Source organism: Dendrobium catenatum, unplaced genomic scaffold (genome assembly GCF_001605985.2).
Source record: "Dendrobium catenatum unplaced genomic scaffold, ASM160598v2 fragScaff_scaffold_546, whole genome shotgun sequence".
Lineage (NCBI taxonomy): Eukaryota > Viridiplantae > Streptophyta > Magnoliopsida > Asparagales > Orchidaceae > Dendrobium > Dendrobium catenatum.
Genome location: NW_021319008.1, coordinates 34,891 through 49,783, shown reverse-complemented (window position 1 = coordinate 49,783; position 14,893 = coordinate 34,891). Strand labels below are relative to the sequence as shown.

The 14,893-nt window shown below is 35.7% G+C and overlaps 1 protein-coding gene across 1 annotated transcript; it reads left to right on the top strand.

The window, feature by feature from the left end:
• The first annotated feature begins 7,697 nt into the window (after nucleotides 1-7,697).
• LOC110116442 (serine/arginine repetitive matrix protein 2-like) lies at nucleotides 7,698-13,880 on the top strand. The gene is made up of 4 exons (XM_020850008.2): nucleotides 7,698-7,853; nucleotides 7,934-8,043; nucleotides 8,122-8,202; nucleotides 12,122-13,880. The coding sequence occupies exons 1-4, from the start codon at nucleotides 7,811-7,813 to the stop codon at nucleotides 13,787-13,789; spliced, it is 1,902 nt and encodes a 633-aa protein (XP_020705667.1). The 5' UTR covers nucleotides 7,698-7,810; the 3' UTR covers nucleotides 13,790-13,880.
• Nucleotides 13,881-14,893: the final 1,013 nt, after the last annotated feature.

Genomic DNA, 14,893 nt, shown 5'->3' with positions numbered 1-14,893 from the left:
TACTAATCAACCAAAATAATTTTGGATCATCCTATATGATATGATAAAAAAATAAAAAACTCTTAAGCTTATAAAACTTGTCCCCCTGAGTGTTTCTATGCAAGGCTACTTAGCATCAATATCAACATTATTATATTTGACTTAAGAAAGATTAAAAACTTTTGGGAATAGTTATAGACTGACTCAGTTCTAATCTACCCAATCTTGAGTTATCTTGATTTACAAATGACCTTATGGACCTAAAAAGTTAGTAGGCAAGGCAACCAAAATAGATATACAGTAATAATAATAGTATAGAAATAAGAATACCAAGAATGTTTATTATCATCAAAATTATAATTCTCGAATCCAAATTTGTAACAATCTTCCCCTTTTTGATGATGATAAAGATTTGTTAGATGATTTTAAATCAAATAGATTAAAATAAAAAGAAATATAAAATAAAGAAGAATAATTAAATAGTGTAATGAAAATTTTACTAAAATAAGCAAATAATACATAAATAATAATAATAATAACTACTCCCCCTTTTGACATCACAAAAAGGAGGAAACAAAAAAATATAAAACAAAATATCATACATAAAATAACCTCAATACGAACAACACACAAGAACATAAAGTAAACTATAGGTATGAGGGACCCTGATCAAGTGAAGGAGGTAGTGGTGGTGGATGATAGAAATAATGAATGGATGCAAACTGCTCCTCAAACAAGGCCATATCTTGGTCATACTGTTGTTGTTGTTGATCCACATATGCATTGAATTTATTAACATATGTTACATGTTGCTGCTCCTACGCAATAACATATGAGTCAAACCTGACCTCCCACTAGTCAAACCTTTCCACCAACTGATCGAGTTGTGACTACTGGCGGATAAGAATAGGTTAAGGAATAGTTGCTTCCTCTGTTCCCTCCTCCTCATGCTTTGGGTGGAGGCGAGTGCTGTGAAGCACGTGGAAGGAGTTATTAGAGTAGATAGATGGTTGGTAGTTTGGTGGGTTAGGATACTAGAAGTTGTATTTTATTTCATGTATAAAAGCTATGATATGTCCTAAGGGCAGATTGGGTTTTTCTTTATGTCCTGGAATCCTAATACTAGTCAAATGCATAATATAAGCTAGCAAAAAACTGATAGAGGAGTTCAGAATGAAAGGTAAAAATAAGTGTTAGAATGAAAGTGAGAGTAGTGTGAGTGAACAGATTTATAACTGGGAAAGTGAGGGTGCACGGATTGACTATCCTGGAAGTCATAATTCCAATAGTTTTGTAGAAAAGAAAGGCAACTTGATCAGCCATCTCAGTAATCGAGGGTCGATAGTGGCCCTTGAGGAGCTTCTAGTAAGCATCCTGGAACTCTTAGAAACACCCATAGAAAGGATTTTTTGCTGAAAGAGAAAAAAATTGGAAGAGTTTGGAGTGAATAAAATCAGTTTAAAGCATCAATTTATATAGGGTTAGGGACATTGTCTAGGATAATCATGAAATCATCTAGGATGATCAGAAGTAATAATGATGTCAGAGATGATTGGTCAAAAAGGTGGTCCTATCATCTAGGATGATCAGATATCATCTAGAATGATTAGACACAAGCGATCATCCTAAGGAGATAGCCAATATGATCTTTGATGAAATGTATCATCCATGATGATTAGGTGGATCGTCTAAGATAATTAGCAATAATGAATTATGCTAGCTGAATTTAAAACATTTAATTATTTTTGCCACATGGATCGTCTAGGATGAACAGGCGGATCAACTAGGAAGCTCACTAATAATTGAAGAAAAAATCGATGAGATCATCCAGGATGATGTGGATTATCCAGGATGATCTTAAATCATAGAGTCAAATTCATCGTTAGATGGATGATGAAGGGTCAATTGATGATATCGTCCAGGATGATAGGCATATCTCTTAGGACAATGTGAACCAAAAAATGAATTTTGAGGATAGTAGTTGATTAAAAGAAGCCCAAAAAATAAAAAACAAGTAATAATTAAAAAGAAAACAAAAAAAATCTGATAAAAGCACTAAAAAGAGCAAAAAAAATAGTTTTATTTTATAAACTCAATTCTAGATAAAGTTAAAATTTCCTTGTGATTGGATTAAAAGTTAGCAAAAAATGAATCAACATCTTCAAAATCCAAAACATGGTAGACTAATCGATCCAGTTAACCCCATCTTGGACTTCTTATAGGGCAAACCTTCTTTAAAAATAAAGATCTAACTAAGAAAATGCAATCAAATAAGAAAAGTGATCCGTTCAAAACTTCATTCTAGAAAAATATCTTATAGAATAATATAGCAAAGGAATTAGTCACAATCATGAAATTTGAAATCAATTCTTTGAAAACATTAAGTGACAAACAAATTCTTCTAATATTTAAAAGTTTAAAAGAGAAGGAAGCTTGATTTCTTATGGGCTCATTTGTGCCTCTTTTTAATAATTTGGCACACTTTATGCATCTTTTAATTTTCAATACACTTTGTGTATCTTTTAATTTTTTGACGATCATTGCGCATCTTTTCAGTTTTCTTTTTGGGCTCATTTTATACCTCTTATCATTTTTTTCAAGCTAGTTATCTTTTGAAATTTTTAAATACTCACAATTATGAGAATATCTTCTAGATAATAAAGAAGAAACACTCACTCTCTAATATAAGGAGGAGTAAATCACAAAGCATAATCATATTCTTATGATAAATGTAGCAACATGATTAAGAAAGCTTGAAAGTGATTTTGAAAATTATTGATATGAACTAGATTATTATAAGAAGATAGAAAATATCTCAATTGCAAAGTCGAGTTGTTAATTTAATATAGACTTTATTTAGAAAAGAAAATTACACCACTAAAAGGAGTTAGAGGAAGGGAAACAATCAATAGTATTTTTCCCTTTAATTAATTTAGGGATGTCAATCATTAATTACAAATATTTAAAGAAAAAAATAAGGCAAAACATGTCATTCCAATAGTAATTAATAAAATAAAATAGAAATAAAAAATAAAACACAAAAATAGAAAGAAAAAAAATAAAAAAAAAATAAGCAACAACAAAGACTAAAAAAAGATTAAAAAAAATTCAGTTCAGAAATCATCAAGTTTTTGCATTTATGTCTATAACAGTTAATCTAGTCTTTAAGATGCTGAAAGTTTAAAAGTATAGTGGTTTAGTAAAAATGTCAACCAGTTAGTTTTTAGTAGCTATATGGTGTAGCTCCATATCTCCTTTAGTAACATGGTCCCTTATAAAGTGATGCATTATGTCAATGTGTTTGGTTCTAGAGTGTTGGATATAATTTATAGAAATACAGATGCCACTAGTATTATCAGATAGAATTGACATTGTGCCTACAGGTAATCCTAAATCAAGAATCTTTTGTTTTAATCAAAGGACTTGGGCCATATAACTTCCTAAGGCTATGTATTTAGCTTCAGCAGTGGAAAGTGCAATTGTGTTCTTCTTTCTGGTGGACTAGGAGACTAAGGATTATCCTATAAATTGACACATTCTAGAGGTACTCTTTCTATCCACCCTACATACTATAAAGTCTGAATTAGAATATCCTATAATCTTAAAAGAAGTGTTGTGTCTTAGATACTAGATTCTTAAGTATTGGATTCCTAGGAGATATCTAAGCATTCTCTTAACTACAGTCAGGTGGGACTCCTTTGAATAAGCTTGAAATCTAACACAAAGACAAACACTAAAAACTATGTCAGGTCTACTAGCTGTCAAGTAAAGAAGCAATCCAATTATTTCTATGTATTTCTTTTGATTAACTAATTTTCTATTTTAGTCTTTATCTAATTGAACACTGGAGCTCATGGGAGTGTTTATTGGTTTAGCTTTATCCATTTCATATTTCTTGAAAATGTCCTTAATGTGCTTCCATTTTCTGTTTAAGTAGGACAATTCTCTCATCATACTCATCTCAAATTCTTTACTCATTATTTTAGAAAAATCATCTCATAGCTTTTTATCAAAAGATATAAAAAGTATATCATCAACATAGATCTAAATAATGAGTAATTCATCTCCTACTTTCGTAAAAGAAAAAGAGTGGTGTCTATGCTATCCTTAACAAACTTTCTTTCTAAAAGGAATATGTTAAGCTTCTCATACCATACCCTAGGTGTCTATTTTAATCCATACAGAGCCTTTTTTAATTTAAAAACATACTTGGGAGTTATTATATAAACACATCTTCTTTTATTATGCCATTTAAAAATACAATCTTAACATCTATTTGGAAAAGCTTAAATCCTTTATAATAGGTAAAGGCTAGTAGCACTCTAATTGCTTCCAATCTAACTACAGGGAAAAAAGTCTCCTCAAAATCAATCCCTTATATTTAATTATACCCCTTAGCCACCAATCTCACATTATTCCTAACTACCACACCATAATCATTCATTTTATTCTTAAAGACCCATTTAGTTCCTACTACACTTTAGTCCTTAGGTCTTTCTACAAGCTCCTAAACATCATTCCTAACAAATTGATTTAATTCCTCTTATATAGTTAGGATCCAGAATTCATCATAAAGGGCTTGATTGATGTTTGTCAATTTAGTCATTGAGATGAAGGCAGAGTGGTTAACTTCTTTTCTAAGTCCACACCTAGTTCTACCACCTTCAGAAGGGTCTCCTAAGATCAACTCTTTAGGATGATTCGAAGAATGTCTTTAATCTCTAGGCAAAGTGTTTTGAAGTTCAACCCTTTCCTCTAGATTTTTAGATCATACTCCTTGGGTAATATCAACTACTTCAACTTTGTTTTGAGATTCTACCCTTTCCTCCATATTTATATTTTATACTCTTTGGATAATCTCACCTTCTTCATCTTCTTCCTTAACTCTAGACTTCTCAGAATTAGATTCATTAAAGACTATATGAGTAGTCTCTTCCACCACTAAAATACTCTAATTAAATAACCTAAAGGATTTCCCCACACTTGAATAGTCTAAGAACACTCCCTCATCAGATTTTGCGTCAAACTTTCTTATGTGTGATTTCCCATTAATTACAATGAAAACCTTACAACCAAAGATGTAGAGGTGATAAAGGTTGGGTATCCTACCATTAATGATCTCATAGGGTGTCTTATTTAGTTTAGATCTAACATTCACCCTATTCAACACATAACAAACTATGTTTACCACATAAGGCCAAAAGTAATTTGGAAGTGAATACTTAGCATGTATGGCTCTAGCAGCTTCTACTAAGGTCTTAATATTCCTTTCATCTACTCTGTTCTGTATAGGGATCCTAGGAGCTAAGAAGTTATGACTAATCCCTTATTTTTCACATAAAGTTTTAAATCTATCATTCTTAAACTCTCCACCATGGTCATTACAAATGGTCAAGATCTTACAACATAATATTTTTCTGAATCTAAGTGGAGAAAGATTTAAATTCACTAAAGGACTCACTTTTATGTGTTATAAATCTAATCAAAGTGAACCTCGAGTAGTCATCGACTATAACAAATCCAAAGACTTTTCCCCCTAAACTAGTAGTGGTAATGGGTCCAAATAAATCCATGTGAAGGACATTTAAAGATTTAGAGGTGTTAATGCCCTTAATGGAATGAAAAGACGATTTGACAACCAAAGGATGAGGAGATATCAAATCCTTGCTCACCCAATATTATGAACTTAAGTGACTCAGATTAAAATCTCTTTTGCTGGTTACGGATTAAGATACTACTTATATTTGGTACTATTAACTAAATCCAAAATTATAAATCTTCCATCAAGTCTACCACAAAAAAGAAAGAAAAAAATAGGATAAAAAACCAAAATTCTTAAAGTTTGAGTTAATGTCATAATCATTGACTCTAACTAGTGGCTAAAGGGACAACACTCATAACTACCCTTCCAAAATAGGGGAATTTTAAATATTTATTTAGGTTGACCTCGCAACACATGCCGAGATCATCAAATATATACTTAGAATCCCCTACAACTACATCAACATAGCTCAAAGCATAACTCAGAGTGCAACAAAGAAAGAGAACAAAAAAATCCTCCATGTATATGTATAATCATCATCATGTGGTACAAGTACAACCAGGCATGAAAACACTATAGAATACAACTTACAAGAGAAAAGAGAAAGTGGAGAAGACAGATTAAAGGAGGCGGGCCTATAGATCCCTCAGCTGTCCAACAACATCTATAAGAGTCTAGTTCTTTGTCGCAATAGTATGGAGCTTCTTCATGGCCTATGGAAGTGTAGTATCAACCACCACCATCACCTTTTGTAAAGTATTGTGGATCTACGCCTTTCTCCCAGTGAGGTGATCACATCGGTCGCGCCCCTCTAATATTTCATATCTCTTGGACATCACCCTTTTAATGTCAAAATGTCATCCATGCGACCTAACAATCTCCATATCTTAGTGCTCATGCTGGAAGAACTCTAGTGGTACCTACTCAAAGCCTGAGTACTCATGATAAACTGATCATGGTGAAATCAGCTGCTACCCATTGATTGACAACCTTCATCTGTAACACTAAAAGTGTAGCTTTGGTCCGTAGGATGGAGAGTGACATCAGTCATCTGATGTGGAACTCTGTCTCACAATAAAGTGTCTCCCAATGGAGTAACTCAGAACTATCCATCCTAAGGTGTACCAATACATCAATGATCTAATCGACGGTAGCAGTAAACTGGTGAAATACTCTGGAGATCCAGGATCGACGTAGGCTATCAACCATCTCAAAATCTCTATACCATTTACCCACATGTCACCGTTCCAGGTATCCAGGGCTGAGGGAACATAGTTATAAATCTTTAAAATGTAGTCAATCTCTCAGGCACTGCATGAAGAGTTACAGACAATGAGAACTCGAAATTGAAACTAAATGTATCCTTCTGGAATCACTAACCGCTACTTCTCCATCCTTCCCCTTGTTCCTTTCCACCAGCCATGGAACGGCATCCTATGCTGGTGATTCTGCTTTTGGTTTTGGCCATTCCTATTTCATCTTGGTTCTCAGGTGTTGGTGTTGTTGCTTGGAGCTGTTGCCAGTAGCCTGAGCTGTTGGTTGTTGGTGTTGTATTTTGGGGTTGTTGCTAGCTGCATGAGTTTGGAGTGGTTGCTAGCTGCCTGAGGTTATGGTTCCTAATACTGTTGCTAGATGCTTGAAGTGTTGGTACTGTTGTCTGAAGTTATTGCTAGTTGCTAGAGTTTTTGGTACTGTTGTTTGTTGTTTTTGCTTCTTATTGGATTTCGGCTATGCGTTCTCTTATATGGAGCTATTGCTTACTGCCAAAAGGGCTTTTTTTGGGATATTCTTGCTTTGTTCTCTTATTTTCTTTTAGTATTAGTGGAGGGAGGGTTTTTTATTTTAGTTTGTATTGTTCTCCTCTTAGGAGTTTTCTTTTTATTCTTAGTTTTGATTTGGAAGTTTTTCTTACAAATCTAATTTTCTTTCTTTATAACAGAGTTTTTTTTTTGGAATAAAATTGGGCATATTTGCCTCTAATTTTTTCAAAAAAAAAAACTTCAAATTTTATTTATAGAAATATTGTATTGTTTAAATAAATGTTAATCAAATTAATATTTATTAATCAGCTCAATTGAATAGTTAATCGATGCTTGAATTTTTTGATATTATATATATATATATATATATATATATATATATCCAAAGTGTATTGCTCGCGGTTCAATGTCCGGCTCACTCATTTTTAAAGCATTGCTTCCTCAGCAATCCGAAACGAAACGTATCCTTTTGGAATCGCCAACCGCTACTTCTCCGTTCTTCCCGTTCTTCCCTTCCACCAGCCATTGAATGGCATCCTCTGCTTCTTCTCAATTTAAACCAGAAGACGACGGTAAGAAATTAAGCAGCACTCTCCTTTGTTCTCTCTACTCTCCCGAGTTTGCTAATCACTGCACTCTTTCAACCTGATAGAATCGAAACTGGATGATTTGGTCTCCGAACTCCACGCCTTGAAGAAGCTATATGGCCTTCTGCAAAATAACAGCGCCAGGCCCGCTCGACCCGATCTGCCCACTGTTGATGTACGTTACTGCTACTTCGACTCTCATCTGTTTCCTGAAATCTTCTCTTGAATTATAGAGATGTGCCGTTCATTTTAGATGTTGGATGAGAAATCGAGGCGTCTCTTGAGGAAGCTGCTCGATGGCGCAACTCAGCAAGCTCTTCAGTTTCAAGCAAAGGTGCGTTCTTGAACTTCTTTCATGTGAGGTTTGTGATCCCTTCTTATGTCAAAAAGAATTCTCAAGAAACGAAATTGGTGAGATATTATTTACTTGATAATTTAGTTTCCGCTCATGTTAGAGTTTTAATGTGAAGTGTTTTTATTTTCTTATTATTTTTTTATTGAAAATTGAGTCGGTTAACATTAAAGTATAAAAGTTTTTTAACCTTGAAAATTCATACTAAAAATTTAGTTTAGAAAATAGAAATAAAGCTCTCTCAAATGAATCCTGAGTAGGAAAAAAACATCATTCCCGAAATCTTGTTATTTTCCTCATAGAGTAGGTAAAAATTTGCTATTATTATTCAGTCGGTTGACATTTATGATAATAACCATTGCAAGGATTACAAGGCAAAAGGAGAAGCAACCTTATCTACAGAGTAATATCAACCAGCCCCCTCCAACAATACAACTCATCCAATTTCATAAAGGGATAACTTATACCTGTTGCAACTCAAACTTTGTCTCCATTTATTCTCGATATAAATTGTGTACCAGCCAGCATGTTGAATTATAATAGTCTTAGCAATGCATGGCTTCTTCTAACTATTTTATTCCTTTTTTATTATCTCTGCTTTTTTACTTCTATACATCTATCTCTCGGTTTTATTATGGTATCAAAAAAGAAAAAAGATTTAATCAGTTTCGTAGTATTCTCATCATGAGCAATGTTGCCTCCTGCATCCACCAAGATTATGCAGCTCTCCTCACATAAGGAACTACTCTAATTAGTTTCATATGTCAAATGTTGTTCAGACATATAAGTTATAATTAAAGTAGGCCTTCAACCTTCTCTACCAAATCACATGTAATATAGCTAAAGGAATGAGCTTCAAGACTTACTCATTATCTCTTTGATGCCAAAGCTTTAGCAGACAACATTATAGTTGTGGAAGCATCTTTAGATAATGAAGACCCCATATTATATATTATCAATGGCTTAATCATGCCTTATCAAGCATTCAAGACCATAATCTAAACAAATTTTCATCCCATAAGTCTTGATGACTTTTAGTCTCTTCTATGCAGTAAAGAGGTACATATTTTAACTGAACAAAAAACATAGAAATTCATCAATTCACCATATTTCTAAGTATCATTATAGAGCATGAATCTTATCCCTCTTCATAGGGAAGGGGATTCATGTACCCCTTGTGGATGAAACATAGGCTCTTCAATTCACTCAAAAAGAGGAGAAAGACTAGGCCTTAATACCATAGTTTGCTAAATATATGACAAACAAGGCCACTCGGAAATTCAATATTGTCATCGATAGAACCCAGATTACACTCCAGCTATTTCTCTATCAATGCCATGGGACTTCATTAATACTCCCAAACAAGCTACTTAGATTGATAATTAGATCTAGGCATGACAATGCACTAACATTCAAACCCAAGCACCTTTAGCAAGTTTTTCATTGCAATAGAATAGACAACACACTTATAAGCTATAGAACTACTATACTAATAGTACATTCCAAGCATGGAATGCTACCCATACCTATCTATAAACTTCATTTATCCACTCTCCTCCCTGATCCAAGCATCTCTCATAATCTTATTTCTATTCATCAACTCAATATGGATAATAAACTCTCTTTCTTTTAATACAATCAAATTTACAAAAATGATAGAGTCAAATCACATCCTTCACTAGGGCCTAATTCAAAGAGGTCTGCATCTCCTTTCTACGGTGCAGCCCTCCAACAGTCCAATTGCATTGTTTTCCACACTTCTCAACTCCGCTCTCTGAAATAAATGTCTTAGACATCTTCACTCTTCTAGTATTGAATTCATCTTTGAGCTCAACAAACATTATGTATTTCTTGTTTCTTTATTATCACGTAATGAACTAAGGGATCATCATCAATAAATTACTTTACTACTTCATATTATAAACCCTTAGGAAACTAGTTTTCTCCAATATATGAGGGTCTTTCCCATTTATATTTGTTATAAGACACAAATCTTACATAAGCTTCACTAATGACTATTCGAGAAACATTTGGGTGTTTCCAATGTTTTCAAAGTTTGAAGTTCCTCAACTTTTTACTAACATAAAAAATATGATAAAAACTCAATTTCACACTAATATTAAAAATCATACAAATAGATGGGGGTCATGAATATCTAAATAAACTATTTCAAAACTTTTCTACCTCTAATGGAATCAATTCATGAAATAATCTATCCTTGCACCCATGAGAAAAAATAAGGTATATACCTAAACAAAAGCATCACCGCATTTTTAGAGATAATGAGCTCACCTATGGTAGAAGCAAACATACCTTATGTTCTTTAGCCAAAACACTTCTCATTTTGGATCATCTCGTCAATTGCGCCCCTCCTCAACTACTAATTAAAAACCACACTATCACACCTTTTTTGGCAAATCCATGGCTATGCTTGTTATTAAAACTTTTGCTATACTTTCTATCCCTAGCTTCAACCTCCTATTAGGCACAAACTATCTCTTAGATCAACACAACATGTATTCCTCAAGTTCAACATCACTAGAAAATGTTATCAATGCTTCAACCTTTAGATGGACTGTATCATTCTATTCCATTATATTGTACATAGTGAATTAAAATTTTCTTATAAACACCAAAATATCTCCCCCCACCAACACCCCTTTGTCAAACTACACATTCGCCAAACTTGTCTCCCCACATAACATATCCCCAATACCCCCTTACAGCAATCTCCAACTTCTATCATTTCTACTATGATAGCCCCCGCCACACTATATCATTCATCTTATGAAACACAATCAACTATCATACTTTAGCTATGTAATATGTTCTATGATTTTAACATTCAAATTACTAAGCCAAACCCACTTTATTAAGAAAATATCATCATTATAGCCATAACCACTAACCCCATTTTTCATGATCCGAAAAAATACATTGAGATTGATTATTAGCTCACAAAGACAAAGTTCAACCTATTAGCTCACAAGATCAACTAGTAGATATTCTCAATAAATGTCTCTCTACAAATTGTTTTTCTTATCCTAGGAACAAGCAAACCATCCACTCAAAGTCAATCAACTTGAGGGGAGGTAATGACCATCACAATGATGACAAGGCTTAAGGATCAACTACATTTTCTACAGAGAAAGGTCAGACATGTGCAATCAACAGCCCAATTATATTCAATCACAACTACTGAGGCATAATTGATACCTATTGTAACTTAGATTTTGTCTCTCTTTATTCTCGATATAAACCATATACTACTTATCATATTGTATTGCAATATCCTTAGCAATATATAGCTTCTTCTAACTATGCCATTCAACTTCAATTATCTTTGTCATATCTTCATCAATCTCTTAGCTCCATTAGATGAAAATAATTTGTTTTCTCACACATTTTGAGAAAAGACTATTCTCACATAATGTGCCGAGATTACGTAAAACTAGGAGATCATGAGCATTTATTTTTAAAGGTCTACTGAAATCAAATATGAACATCTAGAAGGAATTTTTGAATAGCCAGGAGATCAGTGTATAGTATGCGAATGTTGATTGCCATGACTACAAGATAATGCACAAATTCTTGTCTTTGGTATAAATAAATAAATAAATTAAAATTCACGTCTTTGATAAATAGAAATGAAAACGAATGTCAAAAATTGTGGTCAAAACTAAAAGAATTCTTAAAATATAATTAATCATATATTTTTTTTCTTAATTTATGAGACATACATTTCACCTCAATTATATCATTTCATATTCATGTGTTATATTATTTTATTATTTAATCATGCATGCCTTTTCACTTATTTTATAATGGAACATGTATTTCAATTTTCTTTCCTTTTCCCGTTCTTCATTCTTGATTTGCTTATAACTATTTGTTCCCGTAGAAAATTTTCTGCACGCCTGAATCACTAAAATCGCAAGCGCAGCTCAACACAAGTGCTTCTAATAATGACCTCCAAAAGAAGGCTCCAGAGGCCAAAAGAAACCAAGAACGCGAACCCACACTGCCACCTGAAAGTTCGCCGGAGGCTGCGAAATCCACTCCAGGGGCCCAAACGAAAATAACTCACAGTCCATGTCCAATAACCGAGCCTACTAGCCACAAGCATCGGCGATCCGAATATGCGACAGTCCTCCGCAGCCGAGCCAACGATTCGGCTAGTCTCGACCGCCGTATAATGAGGAAGTCAGTTCAGCCATCTGAAAAAGGTAGCCGCCGTGTACTGTCGATAAGAAGTGGCGGCTCAGATCTTCCACCAAGTTCAGAGAAAGACGGCGAGGTTCTTGCTATGGTTCCAGTCCAGAAGCGTGCGCGGGTCGAACCGTTAGATCTTCCGAGCCGAGCCACCCTCCAAACTCAAAAACCGGATCAGGACGACCGCGTCTTGACTCATCAGAAAAGGGCCAGTAGAAAGCAACTGGGGCCTGAACCGAGCAGTATCAGAACCATGCAGCGTACGCATAGTTCAAAGCGCCAAAGTTCAAGAAGTTTAATACCATCTGGAGATCGGATTGTTCAGAGGAATGATCAATTGCCAGACAGTAAAACCAGAGTCACATCCAATAAACATAAAAAACAGGGTCGGCTAAACAGGTCGAAGGCCAACACATTATCTTCGTCATCAAAAGAATCGACTGAATCTATTTCAGATTCGACCCGTTCCACCACGTCCATCCCATTGAATCTGCAAAAGCATAATAAGATAAAGACAAAGACGAACATAGCGCCTCCGCCGCAGCCGCCGCAACCAACACTATCGAACCGCATAGCACGGAGATCACAAAGCCGTCACCTTTCTTTCCGTTCTCAAACGACTCCGACTGTTCAAGGAAATAAACAGTCCATAGAGAACAAAAGCCGGGCTAAAAAGCCTATCAAACCTGCCCGCCCAAACCGTTCAAGGGCACGGAGGCGTTGCTCATCCTCGTCGAATTCAACACGGTCAACCCAGCCCGGCCTGTTGGATCTGAGAAAGCAGAGCAGAGGAAGGACAAGAGGAAGAAGAGGAGTGCCGCCTCTTGCTTCACTGAAGCCCCCTATTCCTCACCATCTGGCTGCATCTAAATGGAAGCCACCAACCTCCCGGTCTGCAAGAACCCGAATGGAGAAGAAGCAAAAGGAGGAAGAGAACGAGCATGGAAAGATTAAAAAGTTGTCAAACAAACTTGCCATCATTTTCCATCACCATCATCACCACCACCACCACCTTCACGCTGGAGAAGACGACGAAGGCGGTGGCGGTGGCAACAAAGATCATGAGAAGTCTATATGGAAGTATTTAAAGGGGTTTCTTCATGTCAATAAAGGAAGTGGTGTGCAGCAGGGAAAACTGCATGGGCATAATTTTCGTGTGTTGATGGGGTGGTTTCTTCATCATTTATGGTGGACGAGACAAAGACGGAGCAAGAAAGTGGAGAGGCCGAGACTAGCAAAGAAGGTGAAGTGGTGGGATTGGTTTAGGAGGAAAAGAGGGGTTGCAGTCGGCGAGCGACCGAAGCTGCGGCTAGGGCTTAAAGGTTCTCACCGGCGAGCTGGCGAGCGGAAGGAATGAAGGAGTTTTCCACTGTTCCTCATTTGTGATACTTGCTTTTATTTTCGGACAAGGGCACGATTTTATCAAAAGGAGGACAATCTTCTAAACATAAAACATATTATGGCTAAAGTAAATATATTTTCCGTTCAATTATATTGTTCACTAATTAAAAAAAAGCTCCGTTATTTTAATTATTTGTGCTGCGTCCTGGAGTATTCGCGGCGGCAGAGAAATATAAAATTTATCATCTTAACGTTGTACGAAGCTCCAACACACAAATAGATATGAGAGAGAGAGAGTGTAGCGTTAATAAGAGACACCAGAGTTTTTATGTGGAAACCCCTGAAAAGGAGGAAAAATCACAGGGCCTGACCCAATTTGAATGAATCCACTAATATTGCAGTCGATTACAAATGAGGTCATTCCTTGGGGAGAGGGCCTTGGTTTGATGGTACAAATGTACATCATATAAAGCACATTACTTGATGAGATGTATAAGATAGACATGTTTGTTTGGTTGGCACGATCATAGTCGATAGGATAGAGGTTGGAAAGACTGTTGTCTGGTGATGGAGATCAGAAGGATCATAGTAGGCGACGGAGTTTAGAAGGACCATAGTCGGTAGGAGATAGGGGTCCGAAAGCCATAGTTGGCAGGAGATCTGGGTGAGAAAGACTCTTGTCCGGTGATGGAAGGACCATATTAGGCGACGAAGGTCAGAAGGACCGCAGTCGGCAGGAGACATGGGTTCGAAATGTCGTAGTTGACAGGAGATCGAGGTCACAAAGACCGTTGTCTGGTGATGGAGATTGAAACGACCATAGTAGACGTCAGAGATCAGAATGATCGTAGTCCACATGAGATAGGGGTCCGTAAGATAATAGTTGGCAGTAGATCGGGGTCAAAAAGATCGTTGTCTACTAATGGAGGTCGGAAGGATCATAGTAGGCGACGGAGGTCAGAAGGAACGTAGTTGGCAGGAGATAGGGGTCCGAATGACTGTAGTTGGCAGGAGACCGGGGTCCAAAAGACTGTTGTCTAGTGATGGAGATCAGGACCATAATCGGCGATGAAGGTCAGAAGGACCGTAGTCAGTAGGAGATAGGGGTCCGAAAGACTAT

Coding starts and splice junctions, on each gene's coding strand:
- LOC110116442 (XM_020850008.2), top strand. CDS start 7,811: ATGGCATCCTCTGCTTCTTCTCAATTTAAACCAGAAGACGACG. Junction 7,854..7,933: donor ATTTAAACCAGAAGACGACG/GTAAGAAATTAA, acceptor TCAACCTGATAG/AATCGAAACTGGATGATTTG. Junction 8,203..12,121: donor CTCTTCAGTTTCAAGCAAAG/GTGCGTTCTTGA, acceptor TTGTTCCCGTAG/AAAATTTTCTGCACGCCTGA.